Here is a 25,085-nt window from a genome sequence, read left to right on the forward strand (position 1 = left end):
ATGCAACAGTCAGGCTGGGCAAGATTAAACTTGTTAGACAATCTTTCAAAATCTAATTGCTCAACCATCCATGATTCAAAATGACATGAGTGAGGTTTTAACTTGTAGTGAATTAAAAGATACAGGACAGCTACCTAACTTCCTCCTTTGGTTGCAATACAAATTATGATCATGTTGCCATTTTCAGGATTTGTTTTTCTTCCAGAAACTATGAGTGTACTTATTTGACCATTAGTCATTCAGTCATTAGTCTCTATCAGCAACAGTTTCATTTAATTATAGTTGACAGGAAATGATGGTTGACAGGAAATGACAAGGCATGTCTACACTTCTATTCCATTATGTTGGCTAATCGTTGCTTAATCTTGTGGTTTAAATAATTATCTGCACTAGTTTGAGCTAGTTCAGAATCTGCAGACTGGAACCTGACTAAACCAATAGTTGAAACAAGGTTAAATGAAATCCCTCCGGCCATTAGTATTGTTTTAGCAAAGATTATTTCCTGCTAGTGACAGACATGTAGCAGCGTTTTCCTTTTTCAGTTTTTGTTTCAATACAATGGACCTCTTCAACATAGGGGGGTCTAGATGATTCATTGTTTTGTTTACACTGGAATTATTTAAGTTTTCCTCAGAGAGGAATATTTTCAGTGATGAAATGACAGACATGTGTTACACACAGTCAGAAAGCCTATCCTATCAGGCCCAGTAATCCTCCTGCAACATTCCTAGGATTAGATAACTGCCCAGCCCTTGGTTCATTTACTGACACCCTCTATATTAGCACCAGCCCTGGATGTCTGTCTATGGTCTCCTCCACAGTAGGCTCAGACAGGACAGGAGCTGTAATCAGAGAGAAATCTTTGATTTTGTTTATTTTTTCAATCAGAAATCAAAAAAGAGATGGAGCTACTGAGGCCTGCAATTCTTATTGTCTTTATCTCAACAGCAATCGCAAAACCAGTAAGTGGATGAACATTTTATATATTTTAAATATATTTTGCCATAATTAGTAGCAGTAATGGCTATCGTTACAGTATTTTCAGGTGATGATGTGCTTTGTTCACTCCACAGTTCAACAGGCCTGGACACCACAATGGTCCACAGTTCAACAGGCCTGGACACCATAATGGTCCACAGTTCAACAGGCCTGGACACCACAATGGTCCACAGTTCAACAGGCCTGGACACCACAATGGTCCACAGTTCAACAGGCCTGGACACCACAATGTTCCACAGTTCAACAGGCCTGGACACCACAATGTTCCACAGTTCAACAGGCCTGGATACCACAATGTTCCACAGTTCAACAGGCCTGGACACCACAATGTTCCACGAATCCACGAGTCCTCAGAATCTGATGAATCAAGAATGACACCAGGACCAACTGCTCCAACCACAGTGAACCCTCCCACTCCTGCCATGTCAACTATCCCACCAGTGACAGAAATGTCCACGAATGGGCCAATTGTCAGTGAAATGACACCGTCACCAGGGAACGTTACTGCACGTGTCACTGAGGACATTACAACTCCCACTCCAGCAACTCCCCCTTCACCAACTAGAGGAGACAACTAATAATGAGAGAATTCATGAGAATGCTTTATTATAATTATTCAAGAGTTTATAAATCATTGCTTTTTTTAGGTCATAATCTGTTTACAGTACCTGCATTATATGAAATATCTTTCTTGGCATTTTATATTTGTTTTTTATGCAGCAGCATTTATAGGTAATGTTATCGATAGCTTCATAATAACCCTATCAGAAGCCCTGTAATCTTTACTAGTTCAACATATGGTGGTAGTTACGGGTGTTTGGATGTCTGTGAACTAGGTGATCATAATCTGCTGGGTGTGATATAAACAACTGTGAATGTTTGATTGATTGATTGATGTTGCTGTGTTATGCTCCAGTATGTCTCTTTACACACAGTATGTAGTGACTTGCTCTTTGGAGTTTTAGGCTGGTTATCTGTAAAGTACATTGAGACAACTGCTGATTTACAAAAGGGCTTAATAACATACATTTGATTGATTGATTGATATTTGTTGTGAACTTGTGTACTCAATAAAGAGATAGAAAAATACTTAAATTGAGAAAAGATGTCTCTTAATTGATTATATTTTTGATTACTGTTATCAAGTTTTAGTTATGGGTATGATCAGTCATAATAGATTGTTAGTGTATTAGTGTACTGTATGCTTGGAAAAGAGTGAGTTCACTGAGATCGAGCGTGACATTAACAGTGGGATTTTGACAGTGATTTCATCCATTCCTACAGCGCCATCTTGTGGTTATTTTCTGCACTACACCACCAAGGGATTATGGCACAGCTTGAGTTATGTGTGAACTCCAGCTTCCTCCTGACAGAGACAACACCTCATCAGACAATTGAGTAAGGAATGTTACGTTGAGAAAAACAACCTATGAACAACTTCATTTGAAGGTTCAAAATGTAATTTTTTCCAGTACTATTTTACATCCAGCATGTTTACTGTGACAGGGCCTTTGTTCATATTTGAGCTCATAACGACACTGAATGATGGTTTGTGATGGATTGTGGTTTCTCTGGTGAACACCACTGTGAATCTCCCTGGAGTCTCTACATGCTACGCACAGAGCTCAATGGCTCAGCAGACACAACAACGTATACACGTGAAATAACAGACCCACTATGAGTTTTATGGAAAAAAAGAATGCATGTATTTAGGACTGATACAACGTTATACATTATTACAGTAAAAATGGGACAAACAACATGTAGTGTAAATAATTGTGCAATTGAACAAAATTGATTGTTCTATATGTCATGATGAGATAGCTAGTATGAATCTTATCATGTATTATTGTTGTACTGTATCAGACCCTAAGGGACCTGAGTTGTGCTTATATGTTTTCTGTTATTCTCTCCGTTCTGACCTCTCCTCCTAAGGCAGGGTCATAGAGCACCTTCCAGGTCCTGGTAGCATTCTTCACTGTCGACAGCAGCAGGATGAGAGAGACATGCCTTTACTTGGCAGTGATGACGACGGGAGCATCGGTAGTGATGGTAGCCACTGTGGCTGCCTCCTCAGCCGAGTCACTGTCACTGTCATGGCTCTCGCTGCTCTCTGCTGAGTCGCTGTCACTGTCATGGCTCTCGTTACTCTCTGCTGAGTCGCTGTCTGCTGCCCCAGGCCTGGCTGTAGCTTCCTCACTACTGTTGCTGCTGTCAGTCTCATTACTGGCGCTGGTGCTGGTGCTCTCGCTAGTACCATCGCTGCTAGCGCTACTGGTGCGCTCACTGGTGGCATCACTCTCCAGGCTCTTGGCCTTCTGGCTCTCTGTGCTCTCAGAGGGGGTCCTGTCCTGGCTGGCTACGTCGACATGCGCCTTGCGCATGCTGGACTCCTCGGCTTTCCCACTGGAGGCGTCCAGAACCTGGCTCTCCACGTCAGGGGTGCTGGTGTCCTCCTCCATCAAATCATGCACCTGCAGGGCCTGGAGGGGGAGAGAGAGAGGTGGTGGAAGGATGTTTAGACCAACTTCCAAAACCAAATGGAAGGAAATAATGCCTATGAGTTTGAAATGGAGAATTTTAACACAGAGGAGAAACAAATTTACCTTGAACACTGTCATCGTCTTCTCAATCTCGTTTCCGAGCCCGGTGTCATAGATGGACACCTTTTTGCCAGCATACATGCCCTCATCCATCTTTCCATAGGATTTGTAAGGAGAGGGTCCCTTCTCGATGTTGTTAGTATCTACATAGATGATAGACTTCTTGTAGTCGCTGGGGTAAGCCATGCTGTCTCCACGTCCGTCATCGTAAATGGGGGCCTCAGTGGTAGCCATTGTGGGCTCTACGGTGGGCTCAGCTGTTGCAGGGGCAGCGGTGGTGTCTGCCTCCTCTGACTCACTGGACTCGTCTGTGTCCTGAAAACACACCACAACACCTTTAGTTTTACATATATCTTATAAGAGGTTAAAGTTCGAATAAGAGCTTGGTGAAACGCTCCTGTCTGTCAACATGAGCTAGATGTCTTCATTGAACTACAAGCTATAGTCTCAGTGTGGCTATAGTCTCAGTGTGGCCCTGTAAACTTATTGGAGCCATAACTACATATGCATCTATAAATAAAAAAGTGACTCAATATATCCTACATATAAGCTGTCAGTAGTTTTATACATAGTGCACTACTCACATCGCTGTCTGCGCTGTCTGCGCTGTCTGCACTGTCTGTACTGTCTGATGTTGGGTCTGAAGTTGGATCAGCTCCCTGGAGAATAGAAAAACAGGATCAATCAATGTATCAATTAACATCCATCAAAAGCACAGATATGGTTGTCTCTATCAGGGGTAAGATTTATTTAGCATCTTATGCTTCTTTATGCTACAACATAATTATGTTTTACCTCGGTTTCATCTTTGTCGGAGCTCTCCTCTGATGTTGTAGCGGTATCTACATTCTTAAAGAAAACCTCAGCATTAAAAAGAGTCCAATAAAAATCGACATATTAATGTAGTTTTCCCTACAGGGCAAATGTATACATTTCAATGCCAACACAACAACAGATGATAAAGGAATGTTTGCTGAAAGAGGCTCTTACCTGTACAGGGGCCACCTCAGTAAGTTCTGCTGGGGCTATCCCAAGCACTGGAGCTGGTTTCACCTGAAACATGAACAGGAATTTAAGTTGATACCAATGTACACATCTGTCTCTCTCTCTGACTCTTTTCAATATATACTGTATGTTCTCATATAAAAGGAACACTCACCAGTTCTTCTGAGCTCTCTGAACTGTTGCTGGGCGACCGTATCGCCGGGCGACCGAGGGCCGTTGCAAAGAGCAGGACGAAAACAATTGCAGCCTTCATTGTCACGAGGTGTATCTAAAAAAATTATAATCATGAAAAAATAAAGAATCATGAAAGCCACCAAAATGATGAGAACTGGAAATACAAACTCTGTTGAAAGCTGTACACTGTGTAGGCTACATTTAACACCTTTTTAAATGTGAAAATGTGATACATTATTTTTTCAATTTGTAAAGTCTTTTTGTCTGTAATGTCTTTTTTGTTATGTGTCTGACCCCAGGAAGACTAGCTGTCGCCATTGGCGTCGGGTAATGGGTATCCTAATAAAAGCATCAATTACAGCAGAAATGCCCGGATGGGAGGCAATTAGACTGATTTTACATGAAAAGTGCCTGTGAAGTCCTGCCTTGTAATGTTTAAACCCTTAAAGCCTGGATTACTATACAGGGAGAACACCAACCATGGGCCCTTATGAGTCTCTGCCATAGCTAAGTGGAAGGACTCTGTTGGAAGTGCACTCCTTTTAAAGTCCCTAACCGTTGGCAGACAAAATGGGCTTCCCTCCCAACTAATGACATCCAGCCTAGCCTACAATGAGACAGCCTATAGGGAGGAGGTCAAAGACCTGGCAGTGTGGTGCCAGGACAACAACCGCTCCCTCATCGTGATCAAGACAAAGGAGATTATTGTGGACTACAGGAAAAGGAGGACCGAGCACACCCCCATTCTCATCGACGGGGCTGTAGTGGAACAGGTTGAGAGCTTCAAGTTCCTTGGTGTCCACATCACCAACAAACTATGATGGTTCAAACACACTAAGACAGTCGTGAAGAGGGCACGACAAAACCTATTCCCCCTCAGGAGAATAGGTTCTACAGTTCAAAAGGTTCTACAGCTGCACCATCGAGAGCATCCTGACTGGTTGCATCACTGCCTGGTATGGCAACTGCTCGGCCTCCTACCGCAAGGCACAACAGAGGGTAGTGCATATGGCCAGTACATCACTGGGACCAAGCTTCCTGCCATCCAGGACCTCTATACCAGGTGGTGTCAGAGGAAGGCCCTAAAAATGGAGCGCCAAGTCGAGGTCTAAAAGGCTCCTTAACTGCTTCTACCCCCAAAACATAAGACTCCTGAACAGGTAATCAAAGGGCTACCCAGACCCCTCTTTAACACTGCTGCTACTCTCTGTTTATAATCTATGCATAGTCATTTTAACCCTACCTACATGTACATATTACCTAAATTACTTCGACTAACCGGTGCCCCCGCACACTGACTCTGTACCGGTACCCCCTGTATATAGCCTTGCTTGTTATTTTACTGCAGCTGTTTAATTATTTGTTACTTTTATGTTCTATTTTTTACTTAACACTTTAAAAAAAAATCTTAACTTCATAAAGCATTGTTGGTTAAGGGCTTGTACGTAAGCATTTCACTGTAAGGTCTACACCTGTTGGTTAAGGGCTTGTAAGTAAGCATTTCACTGTAAGGTCTACACCTGTTGTAAGTAAGCATTTCACTGTAAGGTCTACACCTGTTTTATTCGCCACAAGGAACAAATAACATTTGACTTGATTCTTTTTTTTAATGCATGATCGTCTCCCTTGTTTTCCAGCTCAACTACTCTCAGCTAGAACAACATTACATCAAGTATAACTCTGAGCAGGCAGTCTTTTAGCTATACCTATAATGATCGCTGCATAGTGTATAATTCCCCATGTTAAAAGTGGAAGTTTGGAAGACCACAGTTGGTCCAGGGAGGCAGGGAACATGATGAACGTCCCTCAGCTTTATTTTGAAAGCTAACTCTACTTTTTTCATTAGATCCTTGGGTACTAGAATAGAAATCTGCTCTAGAATAAATCTGTTCCAGAATAAATCTGTTCTAGAATAAATGTGTTCTAGAATAGAAATCTGAAGTGTGACGGAGGCGAGAGAAACAACAACGTGTGATGTTGAGAGGATGTTGAGTGTAGATGAGATCTGACTTCAGAAGTAACTAATCCAGCCTGTCAGTTTTGCTGTTATTATTATTTCTCCTCACAGCAGCCCTTTAAAGGCTGTGGCTTTGTCTTGGAACAGACTGTACGAGTCAGTTAGCTGAGAACAAATTAGCTGTGGATTTGTGAGATGAGGCCACAGCTTCCTCTTCCAGCTGTCATGCTCACATTCATCACTCCAACACTATAAAACCTAGTTTATGATTTATTTCACTCTATCAGGTTCAAGCAAAGGCACATACATATCTGGTGTATAGAGAGAATGTGTAATAACACAAACGAATTGTTACACCAGACTAGTGAGCTCTATTTCTTTTTCATTACTATTACTAACCAGAATATTGCGTGTATTCTGTTGTACATAAAAAAAGTGCAACACATTGAAGCATTGACTGTGTAGGATGATAGATTATAAGTGCTGAAGAGTGTCTCCCAGATTTCTTAAAATTGTGAAAATAATTGATATTTGAGTTACACAAAATATAGGAGAGGATTATAGAAAGTAAGCACCAACATCTATACAAGTAAAAGCCTTTTTTTTTTTACCTTGACTTGTTCTTCAGAGAATCCACAGGATAACTCTAGAGTAGTTAGTCAGGAGGATGAGAGCTGCTCACTATTCTCTTGGATGCCAAAGGAGGAACAGCACAGTTCAGTTTGGATGTGAATGGATGCTGCTGAAGGGAGGCTGCTGGTTGGCTTATAAACCCGGCTGCATCCAGCTCCAGCCAATAGCAGCAGGGCTAGATGTGTCTTGTGATGTTTACCACTTCTGGCCCACCTCTCCTCTCCCACTCTTCCTGTGGTTTTTGTGGCCACTCAATGCAAACATTCACCAATCGACAAGACAGGGAGAAAAAAAGGAGGGAAAAAATCCCTCATATCCTGTATTGTTAGAAATAAACTGTGGACACGAGCCCTGTGAAATTGAGATACATGACAGTACTTACAGTCATTTGATAGAAAACACAAAATTAAGACATTTTGGCTTTATTACTGATGAAGAATTGTGTAGTAGATGAACCATGATTGAAGTACCAAAACATTACTGTTGGTTTGTAAGGTAATCCTCCTTACATAATCACTAAGCCAAAGTTAAAGAAGAGCCAAGGTTAAGGAAGAGATGAATGTGTTTATTTCTTATTTTATTAGGATCCCCATTAGCTGTTGTTATTGCAGTGCCCTCGTGAAAAGTACTACTGAATTACTACACAAAACCCGTTTGTGCAGTAGTGACTATCTAGAGGCACGTAGGAATTGTGCAGTGAATGTGTAGTTTATGCACTACTCAAGATACACAAGTAGGGTTTTGTAGTGTTCGGTAAGAAAACAGTAGTGTTTCCAGTAATAATCAGGTAGAGATTTTTACTACAGTACTTGATGTTGGTAGCAAGTAAATAGTCAAAACACTACAGCTTTACTACACAGGCATTTCAATAGTAATCAGTTAGAGATTTTACTACTTGATTGACTAGTAAGGATAGAGGGAACAATGAATTGAGCTAAATACAGACAAGTCCTTGATGAGAACCTGCTTCAGAATGCAAACAACCTTAGACTTGGGGTGAAGATTTACGTTATAACAGGACATTGACCCCAAGCATACAGCTAAAGCAATGCTGGAATGTCTTCAGAACAAGAATGTGAGTGGGCCAGCCTTGAGTGGCCCAGCCAAAGCCCAGACTTGAGTGGCCCAGCCAAAGCCCAGCCTTGAGTGGCCCAGCCAAAGCCCAGCCTTGAGTGGCCCAGCCAAAGCCCAGCCTTGAGTGGCCCAGCCAAAGCCCAGCCTTGAGTGGCCCAGCCAAAGCCCAGCCTTGAGTGGCCCAGCCAAAGCCCAGCCTTGAGTGGCCCAGCCCCAGCCTTGAGTGGCCCAGCCCCAGCCTTGAGTGGCCCAGCCAAAGCCCAGCCTTGAGTGGCCCAGCCAAAGCCCAGCCTTGAGTGGCCCAGCCAAAGCCCAGCCTTGAGTGGCCCAGCCAAAGCCCAGCCTTGAGTGGCCCAGCCAAAGCCCAGACTTGAGTGGCCCAGCCAAAGCCCAGCCTTGAGTGGCCCAGCCAAAGCCCAGACTTGAGTGGCCCAGCCAAAGCCCAGCCTTGAGTGGCCCAGCCAAAGCCCAGCCTTGAGTGGCCCAGCCAAAGCCCAGCCTTGAAGCCAAAGCCCAGCCTTGAGTGGCCCAGCCAAAGCCCAGCCTTGAGTGGCCCAGCCAAAGCCCAGCCTTGAGTGGCCCAGCCAAAGCCCAGCCTTGAGTGGCCCAGCCAAAGCCCAGCCTTGAGTGAGTGGCCCAGCCAAAGCCCAGCCTTGAGTGGCCCAGCCAAAGCCCAGCCTTGAGTGGCCCAGCCAAAGCCCAGCCTTGAGTGGCCCAGCCAAAGCCCAGCCTTGAGTGGCCCAGCCAAAGCCCAGCCTTGAGTGGCCCAGCCAAAGCCCAGCCTTGAGTGGCCCAGCCAAAGCCCAGACTTGAGTGGCCCAGCCAAAGCCCAGCCTTGAGTGGCCCAGCCAAAGCCCAGCCTTGAGTGGCCCAGCCAAAGCCCAGCCTTGAGTGGCCCAGCCAAAGCCCAGCCTTGAGTGGCCCAGCCAAAGCCCAGCCTTGAGTGGCCCAGTGGCCCAGCCAAAGCCCAGACTTGAGTGGCCCAGCCAAAGCCCAGACTTGAGTGGCCCAGCCAAAGCCCAGACTTGAGTGGCCCAGCCAAAGCCCAGCCTTGAGTGGCCCAGCCAAAGCCCAGACTTGAGTGGCCCAGCCAAAGCCCAGACTTGAGTGGCCCAGCCAAAGCCCAGACTTGAATCCCATTGAAAATCTGTGGAAGATTTCGGTTCACCGCCACTCACCATCTAATTTAACAGAGTTGAAGAAAATCTGCACAGAGTATGTAAGAATATCCCCAAATCCAGATGTGCAAAGCTGATACAGACATACCCAAGCTGTAATCGCTTAAGGTGCCTCTACAAAATATTGACCCAGGGGTGTGAATACTTATGTAAATTAGATATTTCTGTATTTAATTTTCAATACGTTTGCTAAAATGTAGAAAAACATGTTTTCACTTTGTCATTATTTGGGTATTGTGTGTAGATTGGCGAGAGAAAAAAAATCGATTTCATCAATTTTGAATTCAGGCTGTAACACAAAAGAAATGTAATAAGTCAAGGGGTAAGAATCCTTTCTGAAGGCACTGTATATTGTATGGAGAGTACAAGGAGATGGAGTCATCCTTTTGCGGAGGAGAACTTCCAGACACCAATGTATTCTCTGAATTCTAGAACATACTTTTCCTAAAAGTTGGAGAGCATTGAAATAAACAACCCATTAAAGTAGTAGGTATGAAATTAAGGTAGAGTCCCTGATTGGTTTCTTTGTCAAACTATCTGTCCTCCTTGCAGAACGAAGAGAGTGAGGAAATACATGCATTTTCATACAGAGCTAAAAAAAACAGAGGGGAACACAGAACAGAGACAGACGTGGAGAAAACAATCACAGACAGCACCAGTAGCTAGTTCAAGTGTTTGTCGCAAATGTGGGAAATCCCCTTTCCACAGATGGAAAGATTGCCCAGCAGAGGATGCGGAATGCAGGAAATGTCACAGGAGAAGACACTTTTCAGCTGTCTGTCGATTAAAGAAAATGCATGAGGCTTCAGAGGAGGTACAGCAGGACAGCATCTTTCTGGGAGAAGTAAAGGGAAACAATACTGGCTGGCATTCAGACATTAAACTCAATGGGGAGGTTGTGTCATTTAAACTAGACACTGGGGCAGCAGTGACAGCTATCCCAACTAGGCTGTATAGCTATAGCGGAGATGGCCCTTTGCTTTCTACAAACAAAAAACTGTACGGGCCCAGTAATAACATTTTACCAGTGGTAGGGCACTTGGTGATTAAACTGGAGTGTAAAGACAAAAGTGCCATCCAGCCTGTCTTCGTCATTGACTCTCTAGCCAGACCGTTGCTGGGGCTGCCAGCAATAGAAGCATTGCAACTCATTGAGTGAGTGAGCTAACTGGAGGACCCATGTGAGGTTTTCAAAAAGAAATTCCCAAAAGTGTTTTCTGAGACATTGCTACATGTTGTAGCATTGCTACATCTGCTATAGTACTTTACATGCAATCCACTATAGCTTGATTTCTTAATGTATATAATAATAAAATAGCCTCCAGTGGCTTCGCATGTTCAGTGGAATGGTTCAGGGTGTATTCATCTCTGACTAAGTGGAGCAAAAATGTTTTAAACAGGAAGACAAGGCACAACACCAGACATGTACAGTGAAACTCCCAGACAGACGCCTGGAATTGTTGAGAGTGGATGCATCAAGTCGAGACATGCTGCATTTGTTACGTTTTTCACCTTGTTTGTGTTCATGTCACAACAGTTCAATCTTGAGATTGTGTCTGGAATTCTCATTGAGATGTTTTTACGTGTGTCTGATCAAATCAACCAGTGGTTCAACAGAAACTGAACATCAAGACACCTCTAACACCCCTATAGCACCATAAGATTACAGACTTTCTTCCCTTTCTGTCTGAACCAATCATTACCTCAACACCTACAGTACCTTGAGGCTCTAATGCAGGGATGGGCAACTTTGACGGGGTGAGAGCCACAACAAAAACGGAACTCATCATAAGGGGCCGCAGTGGCTCATGTTTTGCGAGCAAAACATTTTATGACAGCGAAGAGAAAACATTTCAGTTTTAAAGTTAATTTTCTGCAATTCTCCACATTTTTTCATGAGGTGTAGAGAAAATGTTGCCATTATAAAGTAAGTTTGCTGCAATTCTACACATTCCAAAATTGTTATAACTCAATTCCTGCAATTCTACACATTTTGCCATAGGGTGGAGGCAACTTTTTGCCATTTTTAATGTGATAACTGATGACCTCGTCAGTAATTTGACCATGATTGACTGCTGATGCACAACCACATTTTGAAATTGCACCTTGTGTATTCTCATATTCTAACTTTCAGTAAGGTGAGTCTCCCCCCCCCAAAAAAAATCTATTTATTTTTTAGGTCAAATTGGTCCGCGGGCCTACAAAATGGGGGCGGACCACCAGTTGCCCATCCCTGCTCTAGTGCTTTAACTTTAACATTTGTATCAACAAATAATGATATTCAAATGAAGTGATTCCAACCGCAACCACAAAAAATGACATGAAAATGTTAAAACTGCAACATAATATGATGACACACAAGGCAAATTATTATCTGATTAACTACACAGTATAGACAACGCTGCGTGTGTGTGTGTGTGTGTGTGTGTGTGTGTGTGTGTGTGTGTGTGTGTGTGTGTGTGTGTGTGTGTGTGTGTGTGTGATAGTGTATAAGAGAGAGATAGTGTGAGAGAGATATTTGTTTTAAATTTTTTATTATTTCACCTTTATTTAACCAGGTAGGCTAGTTGAGAACAAGTTCTCATTTACAACTGCGACCTGGCCAAGATAAAGCATAGCAGTGTGAACAGACAACACAGAGTTACACATGGAGTAAACAATTAACAAGTCAATAACACAGTAGAAAAAAAAGAAAAAAAAGAGAGTCTATATACATTGTGTGCAAAAGGTATGAGGAGGTAGGCGAATAATTACAATTTAGCAGATTAACACTGGAGTGATAAATGGGATGAGGTAGGTAAATGGGGGTGAGGTAGGTAAATTGGGTGGGCTATTTACCGATAGACTATGTACAGCTGCAGCGATCGGTTAGCTGCTCAGATAGCAGATGTTTGAAGTTGGTGAGGGAGATAAAAGTCTCCAACTTCAGCGATTTTTGCAATTCGTTCCAGTCACAGGCAGCAGAGAACTAGAACGAAAGGCGGCCAAATGAGGTGTTGGCTTTAGGGATGATCAGTGAGATACACCTGCTGGAGCGCGTGCTACGGGTGGGTGTTGCCATCGTGACCAGTGAACTGAGATAAGGCGGAGCTTTCCCTAGCATGGACTTGTAGATGATCTGGAGCCAGTGGGTCTGGCGACGAATATGTAGCGAGGGCCAGCTGACTAGAGCATACAGGTCGCAGTGGTGGGTGGTATAAGGTGCTGAGAGAGAGAGAGATAGTGTGTGTGTGAGAGAGAGAGAGAGAGAGAGAGAGAGAGAGAGAGAGAGAGAGAGATGAGAGAGAGAGAGAGAGAGAATGAGAGAGAGAGAGAGAGGGGAGAGAGAGAGAGGGAGAGAGAGAGAGAATGAGAGAGAGAGATAGTGTGTGTGTGTGAGAGAGAGAGAGAGAGAGAGAGAAAGTGTGTGTGAGAGAGACAGAGAGAGAATTGACAACCAAACAAACCAAAACAAAGGCAAAGTCTTCTCATGCTTTGTTGATTTCAAAAAAGCCTTCGACTCAATTTGACATGAGGGTCTGCTATACAAACTGATGGAAAGTGGTGTTGGGGGTAAAACATACGACATTATAAAATCCATGTACACAAACAACAAGTGTGCGGTTAAAATTGGCAAAAAACACACACATTTCTTCACACAGGGTCGTGGGGTTAGACAGTGTTGCAGCTTAAGCCCCACCCTCTTCAACATATATATCAACAAATTGGCGCGGGCACTAGAAAAGTCTGCAGCACCCAGCCTCCCCCTACTAGAATCCGAAGTCAAATGTTCTGCTGTTTGCTGATGATCTGGTGCTTCTGTCACCAACCAAGGAGGGCCTACAGCAGCACCTAGATCTTATGCACAGATTCTGTCAGACCTGGGCCCTGACAGTAAATCTCAGTAAGACCAAAATAATGGTGTTCCAAAAAAGGTCCAGTCACCAGGACCACAAATACAAATTCCATCTAGACACTGTTGCCCTAGAGCACACAAAAAACTATACATACCTTGGTCTAAACATCAGCGCCACAGGTAACTTCCACAAAGCTGTGAACGATCTGAGAGACAAGGCAAGAAGGGCATTCTATGACATCAAAAGGAACATAAATTTCAACATACCAATTAGGATTTGGCTAAAAATACTTGAATCAGTCATAGAGCCCATTGCCCTTTATGGTTGTGAGGTCTGGGGTCTGCTCACCAACCAAGACTTCACAAAATGGGACAAACACCAAATTGAGACTCTGCACGCAGAATTCTGCAAAAATATCCTCCGTGTACAACGTAGAACACCAAATAATACATGCAGAGCAGAATTAGGCCGATACCCACTAATGATCAAAATCCAGAAAAGAGCCGTTAAATTCTATAACCACCTAAAAGGAAGCGATTCCCAAACCTTCCACAACAAAGCCATCACCTACAGAGAGATGAACCTGGAGAAGAGTCCCCTAAGCAAGCTGGTCCTGGGGCTCTGTTCACAAACAAAAACACACCCTACAGAGCCCCAGGACAGCAGCACAATTAGACCCAACCAAATCATGAGAAAACAAAAAGATAATGACTTGACACATTGGAAAGAATTAACAAAAAAACAGAGCAAACTAGAATGCTATTTGGCCCTACACAGAGAGTACACAGCGGCAGAATACCTGACCACTGTGACTGACCCAAAATTAAGGAAAGCTTTGACTATGTACAGACTCAGTGAGCATAGCCTTGCTATTGAGAAAGGCCGCCGTAGGCAGACATGGCTCTCAAGAGAAGACAGGCTATGTGCACACTGCCCACAAAATGAGGTGGAAACTGAGCTGCACTTCCTAACCTCCTGCCCAATGTATGACCATATTAGAGAAACATATTTCCCTCAGATTACACAGATCCACAAAGAATTCGAAAACAAATCCAATTTAGAAAAACTCCCATATCTACTGGGTGAAATTCCACAGTGTGCCATCACAGCAGCAAGATTTGTGACCTGTTGCCACAAGAAAAGGGCAACCAGTGAAGAACACACACCATTGTAAATACAACCCATATTTATGCTTATTTATTTTATCTTGTGTCCTTTACCATTTGTACATTGTTAAAACACTGTATATATAATATGACATTTGTAATGTCTTTATCGTTTTGAAACTTCTGTATGTGTAATGTTTACTGTTAATTTTTATTGTTTATTTCACTTTATATATTATCTACCTCACTTGCTTTGGCAATGTTAACACATGTTTCCCATGCCAATAAAGCCCCTTGAATTGAATTTAATTGAATTGAGAGAGAGAGAGAGAGAGAGAGAGAGAGAGAGAGAGAGATAGTGTGTGTGTGAGAGAGAGAGAGATAGTGTGTGTGAGAGAGACAGAGAGAGAGAGAGAGAGAGAGAGAGAGAGAGAGAGAGAGAGAGAGAGAGAGAGAGAGAGAGAGAGAGAGAGAGAGTGTGTGAGAGAGAGACAGAGAGAGAGAGAGAGAGAGAGAGAGAGAGAGAGAGAGAGAGAGAGGATATCACATCACTGGACCACCCAGCCCTTATTCTTTATATCCTTTGTGGAAAGTCTGCAGTAGAACTAGGAGATCCACTTTTACAGTCTCCTCAGAGCATGTTAAGGACCTTATTCTAATCCTAGTCTGGTCAATGCAGCACTGGCGGTTTGGCTGCCTTAAAGCAAAGCTGAAATCAGGGAAAACACATGGCTCCAATTGAGCCATGATCCACAGCATTAGTTTATGAAGCTGATGTAATTCATTGAAGTGGAACCCATGTACAACAAAATGCACCTTAGGCCCGGTGGTCATTTAGTTTGGAAATATTATTTAAACTCATTGTATCATACATGCATTATGCAGATTGTGTAGTGTTTTAATGGAATATTGAATTAAGCCATCAACTTTCGTTATCGTAAAAAACTGCACAAGAGTGTTCATAGTTGGTAGCAAAGATCAGATGTGGTCTCGTTCGGGCTGATTCACAGAGAGGGATGATCCCGCTGTAGACCTAAAGCCTGTAAATGTGGTATTGCACTAACTGTTATACAGTGGAAGAACCCAGTACAGGCCAAGTAGTCATTAACGGTTTGTGTGTGTGTGTGTGTGTGTGTGTGTGTGTGTGTGTGTGTGTGTGTGCTTGTGAGTGTTACTATATGTCAGTCTGTGTCATACCGCAGGTGAGACATATTAACCACATAATGTCTTCATAATGTCTCCATAAGCCCCCATAGGTTTATAGAAGTGTTTGGGTAGTGGGTAGAGTTTTTACAAATTCATATATCTACAGTGTAACATACTGAAAGACAGGAGATCATATTACTTTACATAACATTTATGTTACTAATTGTGTTAAACTGGTCAGTGGGACTGCACCAAGGGAAAGGCTATTATTATCTTTACCCTCCAACCAAAAATGGGTAGTTAGGATGTCCCCAGAAGGTCACGAAATGGTCACCTAAAGTGGTCAGGACGTTGTGGCATGGTCTCTTGGAGATTTTGTCTAGTTTTTTTGGATGTTCTTAGGACTTTGTGTCAAGGTCCCGTGGAATTTTATTTTTTTGTGACAAACTAGGAACTGGAAAAAACCTTCAGGGGACCATGACACAATGTCCTGACCACTTTAGGCAACCGGGTAACTTACAGGGAACTAGACAAAGGTCCTCCAAAGAATGTTCTCTTGGGGCCATCATGCGACGTCCCCTTGACCATCATGAAACGTCTCCTTGTGGTCATTAAATGTTCTACGGATAATGTTCTATCAGAACCAAATAAGAACTTTTCATAAACTTTTGTAATGAACATCAAAATATCTTATTATAACGTTATGCTGCGACCAAACCGGGACCTGTACTGAACGTCCTTTTATGGTCCTGAAGTTAACGTCAGGTTTTAATGTTCCTAGAACGTTCTTAGAACATCAGTGGGATAACGTCTTACTGAAACTCTTAAAGAGACCTACTGGGAACATTGCCTCGTGCCCTTGAGTCTGTACTCAGTTCTTTATGCAAGTGGTAGAGAGTGAATGAAGTCAATGGCAATGTGTCTGAGATAGAGGTCTTTTCCCTAACCTAGACTAAGTATATTCCAAACAACGGGCAATTTCTTGTCAATTTATGTTTGGAGAGAAATGAGATTAAGGACAAGTGTGATCTGCATACCAGCTCTGCACTTACTCAAGGTCAAGCCCTGTCGCACACATCGGATTCTATGTCCTGTTGGACAACATTTGTTGTCGACTGTAGAATAACAGTTGCTCTGTTCTGATTATTTGTGCGAAGTCAGTATACAGTTATTTGGGTAAATAACTAGAGAAATATATTGTGCAGTATATGAGACTTCAACTTTATATGTTTGGTGTTCCCTCTCAGAAGACACTCAAAGGTTTTACTGATGCAATACAAACAGAAAGCACAATAAGAATAATACAATGAATCATGTGGAAACCCTGTAAAACAGAGGAGCCATAGTTCTTGCCTTTAGATGACTATCTGCGCTCAATTTGACTTTGTATGGGACAGAACCAGCACCCAAAAACAAATCATTTGAGACATTCGTTTTTATAAATGTTTATACTCGGAACAAGACGTAAAATGATTGAAAAGTTCTTCAAGTTAGTCACGTATTACTTTGAAAAACGTTTTAATTTATGATTTTGGATTGGAGAAAAACTATAAAAATGGTGGCACCATTTTTCAGTTAGCCCACACACCATAGAACCGGAAAGTGTCTAGAATCTTGTTGTTCTTCAGCCTCCGCAAGGAAATCTGGAAATCTTGACAGAAAAAGTGCGATATTGTAATGCAAAAACAACAGGTCTGTTATTGTGAACGTCATGAATGTACTGTACTAGTCTGAGGTAGCCGAACATCTTAGGTCATTGTTTTCTATGATCCCACATACAGTTTCTGGTTGAGACAGGCCTCACACACAGCTCAGATTGTGTCTTCATGTCTGCAATATTCTTGGTTTCCACCCACAGTTTCCACAGTGACTGGACTGCCATTCTTCCTGTCTCTGGTTTTGCCCTACAGTGTGCTTCACTTCCTGGAACCCAGGATGTGGTTCCATGGTGTCACTAATCTGGAGTCAGACCAGTCACCATCAGCCCACCTCTTCAGCTGACTAGATGTATTTGTGGACTTTTAATTTTTATTGGAGAATGAGTAACATCCTGAAAAATACTAATTTGACCTTTAACTGTCAATGTCATTGTTGGCTGTACTGTCTTCTTGTAGTCTATTGATGGTCTACTGCAGTGTTTCCCAACTCCAGTCCTCCAGCACCCACAACAGTACACATTTTTATTGTAGTCCCAGACAAGCACACCTGATTCAACTTATCAACTAATGATCAAGCCCTCAATGAGTTGAATCAGGTGAGTTTGTCTGGGGCTACAACAAACATGTGTGGTATTGAGTGAAACACTGGTTAAACGTACACCCAATCTTTTTCTCTGTCTTATACCTACAGATGTAGGATCTTGATTTGAGACAGTATGCTACAGTAGGAAAATAATTGTGCAGCAACAGGAAATTATAATTATTATGTAGATTATAATTAATGGACATTTTTGGGGTTGATAAAATGTTTCGTAAGGGGAAAATCAAGTCTGATATTTCTAGGTGTAAATTACAAACTTCAGAAGGCTTTTTAAACCTCAAACACACTACACGTTTTACATTTCCTGCTTTGCAGGAAAGTTCTCCTGCAACAGGGTTATCAAATTAAGATCCTACATCTGTAATGCAGATTCAGCATAACTTTTAAACAGAATTTAGGGTCTGCATCAACTCTTCAAATAATATTGTTTCCCCCTTACCGGCAGAGAGAGAGAAAACTCACCCACTCCTTAACAGTACTAACCACCATGCAGTAGGAAAATCGAGTGCAATAGGACAAACTTTCACTGTCTTGGATTGGGTTCAGGATTGTTGGGACATTCTTGCTGTAATTGAAGTTGATGAATACGTTTGTAAAATTGATAAGACTGTTCTTTATGAAGATTGTAATAAAAACCGAAACCGAAGTGTTAGGATACCTAATGTAGGCCTATAACTGTCATTGATGGATAAGGAATGAAAATACACATATTGATTTTGTGAGATTGATTTTGATTGACTGACGATATTAATAAAAATAGACATGTCGTTTTTTGTAGTTAATGTTTAGGCAATAGTTGGAATTGCAATAGATGGTGTAACATGGCAGGTTATGATAAGCAAAGTATTGGTCTGGATTATTCTTGTATACAATTGATGTATCAGTGTGTATTATTTAGTCATTAAGGTTGGATTTGATAGGTGAAAATTGTCTGTTAATTGAATGATTAGAATATTCCGCCCTGAAACATATGATTGTATGGAATTGATTAGAATGTATGAAATCATAATCAATAAATGTGTATTCCTAGTCAGAATTAGGGTAAAACAATATGCCTTTATGGTATTTCAAACAGACTGTCTGAGCTTGGTGCCGACCTGACTAGAGATTTGGGAGAGAACGGGGAGTACGTCTCAAGAACAAAGTCACCATCTCTGTCGGCTGGGAAGTGAGACAGACAGTGTGTGCATAGCAGGACATGTGTGTGTGTATGTTTGTGTGTACGTGTGTGCGTATGTTTGTGTTCACGTGTGTGCGTAGCAGGACATATGTGTGCGTATGTTTGTGTGCACGTGTGTGCGTAGCAGGACATGTGTGTGTGTATGTTTGTGTGCACGTGTGTGCGTATGTTTGTGTATATGTGTGTGCGTGTGTTTGTGTGTATGTGTGTTCGTATGTTTGTGTGTATGTGTGTGCGTATGTTTTTGTGTATGTGTGTGCGTATGTTTGTGTGTATGTGTGGGTGTGAGAAGTCAGTATAAAATTAATTGATTTGTATTCTTGACTTCAGAACGTTCCCATGAATAAACATTTCACTTTGGTAGACTGGGCCTCTGTCTGTTTTCGTTTCTATCAGTATCTTACAAATCCTTATATAACAGACTGAGGGTAACATAATTTAATTGGTAAATGAATAGGAGTATAGAATTCTCCTGACAGTTGATGAATAAATATGTTCTCATGTGCACAGTACACAATGGTTATACTCAAGAGAGAAAAACACTTGTAATATGTTTCGTTTGGTGTGTCTTTCAGGTTCGGTTTATTGTTTACGTTAGTATGTGTATATAATATATGTTATTCTAGCTCATTCAGGGTGAGGCCCAGTTGCAGAGCCATTCATTTGGACTCAGTTCTACTACAGCAAGTGATGCACTAGCATGGTAACTCTACTCTTCTCCCAAACCACATGGCCACTGTAGGATGACATGCATATGGTCATGCGGAAGTAGTAACATACATAATGCTAAGATTCTCTACTATATATAGTATAAGATGCTACTGGAAAGAGAAGTTGTCACAACTCATTCAAAACAAGTTGATGGGTGAAAAGAACATGACTAAATCAGAATTGTGTCATCTTGCTGAATGCAGCAATTATTTGACCAGATGAAAAATGTCTTAATATCACATACACACATTATACCACTACCATTTATTTTCTCATTTCGTTTAGAGACAATTGTATGGTCTTAAAGTACACTATGACAGTTTGAGTGCAGTATGATTTGGGAAGACTGAGGGATTAGATCAATCCAGGCTAAAGTCTAAGTGTTAATCCAGCTCATGTGGACCTGAAGGGCTCAAACATTAAAACAAACTTCTTTATTTCACCACCACATAATCAGGCATTGTGTGGGTGCAGGAAAAACAAGCCGAGTTGCTAGTCATGCCTCACTGACATAACAGTTCCTACCTGAGGTTAGATATCTTGACTCGTCTGTAATAAAAATACTAGGTTCATGTTATATCAATACATGTGATTGGGTTAATGAGTGTGATCAGTGGTGGGGCAAACTAAAAAAAAAAAGTTTCAGATGCATGCCAGCAAAGCCACTACACAACACTAAACAATACACTATAACGGTGACAAACGGTGCCTACAAACTGTTAAGGACCCAACAGCCGTCACAAAACCTTACCACTGCTACACCCGGCTATCAGCGGAGCCCTGTCTGGCAGCAAAATAGTTCATTCAGCCTCATTTACTGCCTTTAAAAAAAACATAGCTGACTTGCTTAAACAAATGTGGTTTCTACTGACAATTGAGATGTACAAACTATGGCATAAATGGATGACGAGCAGATTAGAGGCAATCTGTAATTTCGATTAAGACATTAATGAGCGAGCTAGGACGTAGTCAATATAACTATTTGTTCAGCACTTTGAAATGTACGGCGACAGAATTCAGAACATGGGCCATTCTTACAGTGTTCTCCCTGTACACCAAGCCAGAACTATAGGATAAATAAAGGGGGGCATACAAGCAGACAAGGAAAGCTCTTACGATTATCGATGATTGCATTTCTCTAAAACAGGCTCTAGGCTAAATGTGCACACCAAGTCAGAACAGTAGGTAATCTAAACTTTCATTGTATTACCACGACTACCGGCAAAACAGTTCGTCTTTCATTTACCCACGTCGGTATAACCACTGAGGAGATGGCACGTGGGTACCTGCTTCTATAAACCAATGAGGAGATGGGAGAGGCAGGACTTGTAGCGTGATCTACATCAGAAATAGGAATGAGTTCTATTTTAGCCCTTGGCGTCACAGATGCTCGTTGGCGCCTGCGAGCAGTGTGGGTGCAATAATTGAATTACAAGGATTTCTAAATGTATTTTGCCACGCTCGAGCACGCGATGTGTCCGGTCTGGTCAGCATGTCAGGCACAAACATCCGGTTATCTGGGCCCCCCCAGGGTTCGGCTGGGACCTCTGCGCCTCCCAGACCTGTTTCCCCATACCCCAGCTGAGTGCCGTCGCCAGGCACGAGGTGGGAAGGATGGTCTCGGGCAATGAATAATGGTTGAATAATCCAACAGGGGCAGGAAAAAGACAGGTCATGGCAGGCAGGGGTCAATAATCTAGAGGTGGGGCATAGGTACAGGTCGGCAGGCAGGCTCAGGTTCGAGCACAGTGGTCAGGCAGACGGACTCAGAGTCAGGACAGGCAAGGGTCAAAACCAGGGAGAAAAAAAGAGATACTGGGAAAATCAGGTCGCTGAGACACAAAAATGCTTGTTGACTTGACAAACAAGATGGAACTAGCAACAGACAAACAGAGAACACAGGTCTAAATACACAGGGGATAATGGGGAAGATGGGCGACCCCAGAGGGGGGTGGAGACAATCACAAAGACAGGTGAAACAGATCAGGGTGTGACATTAACAAGCTCCCTGGTAAAACAAGTTGTGAAGATTGCTCCTACATTGTTCACTTGGACAAACTAAGTAGAGGGAAAGAGTGGTAAAATTGTGGTAAAATAAAAAAAAATGCTGTCTAGGTTCAACTCTTGCTTGTTATGTAACCTTGATCTTGAGTTTGTTTGTAGATGCTCTGTCAACTCTATCAAACATATCCCACAATAAAAAACATCCTATATCTGAAAATAAAACATTTGTCGAGACACTACTATCATGTCTCCAAACTTGTCAATTAAGGCTTAAATGTAGAAGACATCCATCTGGTATTTCTGTCTCCTAGGATGGCCAGTTGTGGTCAGACAGACACCAGTGTTAAGATGCTTTGGGTATATTCAGTGAACCCATGTTGTGGAGAGGAGAGAAAGCGCCATCACGTGAATATCATCATTCAGTTCCCTCATCTGTCTCTATCCATTTTTGACTTTGTCAATTTCCAGAGAGTTTTGCTTCAGAAAGATTCCTTAGCCACCTGTAAAGAGACTGATTTTTGTCTGAGCAGCATCAAATAGATAGAAGGTTTGTTTGTTTGGGGAAGTATAGCCTAGTTCTGTATACCAAATACCTCATGACATCCCTCAGATTGACCATTGTGGCTGAGACACACAAGACTGGTTGCAGACAGACAGACAGACAAAGAAACAAAGAGACAGAGACACACAGATTTGGTCACCACTGCTTCTGTTTGGGAATTCCACCTCTGTTGTGTTATTAGGTTATTTTGGGTTGCAGCAAGGAGGCCTTAGCAGGAAAAGTTCATTCAAAGTCATTACTGGTCAGAATAACAATACTATTGTTTTAACAATACAATACGTTCACTGCTGTGAAATGAACAGACACACATTTCTAAACAGTAGTTAAAGGTAGACTCATATCACGTACATGCAGAAAGTAAACTGCATAGTGGGTCAATTTCCACAACAACTAAGAGCATTGAAGCTCAAGGCTCAACCTGTCCTCTGTTTTGGTACCCTGGCTACCACGCTGTAACAGTGTGAAGCCAACCCTTGCACATGTGCAGATACTGTGTGTGGCTGTTTGAGAGAGAAAGCCTTGCATCTCACTCATCTTAATATCTCTGGTGCTCGTGGCAGCGTCATTTATATTAATCCATACAACATTTTCTACTGTTTTACTCCAACTCAATCATACATTTTTAATGAACACGGTTTATATTTGACCATGCAATAAAAAGCAGTAAATGTGGATTTTCATTAGGGGAAAACTGATCAGAATAGGAGATCCTGGCTAGCCCTGTGACCACCAGATAAGCTTGCATCCTGAGAAACACTGGACAGTAATAGACATTACTAGCTAGTCTGGACTGTATCACTCTCCACCAGTGGAACAACTGATGCACCATAACAGGAAGTCTTCAGTATATGCAGGGCCTGTTCTAGCATTTTGGCAGCCCTAAGAGAGATTTGGTTGGGGACCCCTCACAACGCCCAGTTGGTAATTTGGCCATGATTACTACAAGGTTTAGATAGCTGACTAGACTAACTTACCTAGCAATGTAAAGAAATGTTTGCTCACATGGGCTGATTGAGTGACTGCCAGCGACTGACATAACTGCCAGTGACTGAGGAAAACTGCTGATGCACTACCAAATTTTTTAATTGCAATTTGTGTATTCTACTATTCTAAACCTCAACAGTACGTTGAGACCCGACTGAGTTCCTAACAAACTAGCAGCTATGGGGCCCCCTAGCAGCCACAGGTGGCCGCTTATATTGCTTATTGGCTGGGCCGACCCTGAGTTTATGGCTGAAAATTGACATTGAGTTTGAATGTAATCTTCTTTTCTTATGGGGGGGGATTTGTGAAAATTAATGTGTGGAAATGGTGAGATCCCAACTCAGCAGTGAAAAGTGATAACTTAGTTATTTTGACTGTCACAGTATGTCTTTTGTACTGTAGACTGGGGTTTTAAATCAAATCAAATCAAATCAAATTTTATTTGTCACATACACATGGTTAGCAGATGTTAATGCGAGTGTAGCGAAATGCTTGTGCTTCTAGTTCCGACAATGCAGTAATAACGAGCAGGTAATCTAACTAACAATTCCAAAAAAAAAAAAACTACTGTCATACACAGTGTAAGGGGATAAAGAATATGTACATAAGGATATTAGTTATTAGGATATTAGGGTTTTAGTTTACATGCTGGAACCTGAGCTGTTTTACTGTAAACCTGAGCTGTTTTATTGTAAACCTGTTTTACTGTAAATAAGTGTAAAGATGCAGCATTAACACTGGCTTATCTATCTGCAGGGGTTTGCAGTCAGGAGCACTGCAGAGTCAGCAGGTTAAGACGTGCCGTTGACTGACTGACTGACTGACTGACTGACTGACTGACTGGGCCGCTTGCTTCAGTGAGTCACTTTGAAATGTCACAATGCGGTCTCACATGGTCATTAGTCAGATGACTCTTTTCATGTCACTAGTTAACATAATCTTAAATAGGGAAAACAGACACAACTGACCCCCTGCTGCTATGTATGGAGCTGCAGTATACGATGACAGGCCATGACTCTGACTCTGGAGCATCTTGTTAATGACAGTGGAAAATAGCAACAATGTTTCATAGCAGGATGACTCTAGACTCCTGTGGCATAACGTGGCTTAATTCAAGTGTGTTCTTAACACATCGCTGCAGTGGCTACACGGTATGTGTCTGTCTGTATGGAAAAATCCTCCCTTATAAAACATTATTTTTTCAAACGATGTGTGTTTCTGTCTGTCAAAGGGCCTCTCGGTCGCTTAGTCTGTCTCAAAACAAATTACCCAATATATAAAAGTAGGCTTGTGACAGTTTAGTTGGAAATCTTGTATTTTTTCAAGGAATTGAGCAAGGAGATGTAAACAGTCTTGAAGTGACACCCACACAGGCAGTATAGTGTTTTATGAGTGTCAACAGGGACAGGGACAGGTCTGGGTCCCGTAAAGGGCATTTAGTTATAGTGTATCCATGCATGACCTTTAGCCCAAACAGACCATAAGGCCACTTCCACTGACCAACACAGACCTAGGCCTACACACAAGGAAAACAGAGTGCTCAAAACAGGATGGAGAAAATGGCAATCTTAAGGTGAAACAATTGTATTGGAGCAAATGCATCAAATGCCATCTCTGAACATTGATGTAGTGTCCTTGATGGGTGGTTGTCTTCCGTATAATAATGAGCTATGT

The 25,085-nt window shown here is 42.2% G+C and overlaps 1 protein-coding gene and 1 long non-coding RNA gene across 2 annotated transcripts; one reads left to right on the forward strand and one right to left on the reverse strand.

The window, feature by feature from the left end:
• Window positions 1–682: 682 nt before the first annotated feature.
• Window positions 683–2,094, forward strand: LOC112257495. Its single transcript, XR_006084044.1, has 2 exons — window positions 683–962; window positions 1,074–2,094. It is a non-coding gene; the product is annotated as an uncharacterized LOC112257495 (long non-coding RNA).
• Window positions 2,095–2,681: 587 nt separating this feature from the next.
• LOC112257494 (dentin sialophosphoprotein) lies at window positions 2,682–7,486 on the reverse strand. The gene is made up of 7 exons (XM_024431103.1): window positions 7,350–7,486; window positions 4,762–4,875; window positions 4,593–4,655; window positions 4,398–4,451; window positions 4,187–4,261; window positions 3,606–3,917; window positions 2,682–3,482 (listed from the first exon to the last, which is right to left on the reverse strand). The coding sequence occupies exons 2-7, from the start codon at window positions 4,858–4,860 to the stop codon at window positions 3,012–3,014; spliced, it is 1,074 nt and encodes a 357-aa protein (XP_024286871.1). The 5' UTR covers window positions 4,861–4,875; window positions 7,350–7,486; the 3' UTR covers window positions 2,682–3,011.
• Window positions 7,487–25,085: the final 17,599 nt, after the last annotated feature.

This window comes from Oncorhynchus tshawytscha, linkage group LG09 (assembly GCF_018296145.1).
Source record: "Oncorhynchus tshawytscha isolate Ot180627B linkage group LG09, Otsh_v2.0, whole genome shotgun sequence".
NCBI lineage: Eukaryota > Metazoa > Chordata > Actinopteri > Salmoniformes > Salmonidae > Oncorhynchus > Oncorhynchus tshawytscha.

Bases quoted from the DNA above. Each gene is read 5' to 3' on its own strand.
- LOC112257494 (XM_024431103.1), bottom strand. From the start codon at position 4,860: ATGAAGGCTGCAATTGTTTTCGTCCTGCTCTTTGCAACGGCCCTCGGT. The intron at 3,918-4,186 runs GTGAGTAGTGCA...GTGTGTTTTCAG, and splicing joins CAGACAGCGCAGACAGCGAT to GACACAGACGAGTCCAGTGA. The intron at 3,483-3,605 runs GTAAATTTGTTT...CTCCCCCTCCAG, and splicing joins AGACGATGACAGTGTTCAAG to GCCCTGCAGGTGCATGATTT.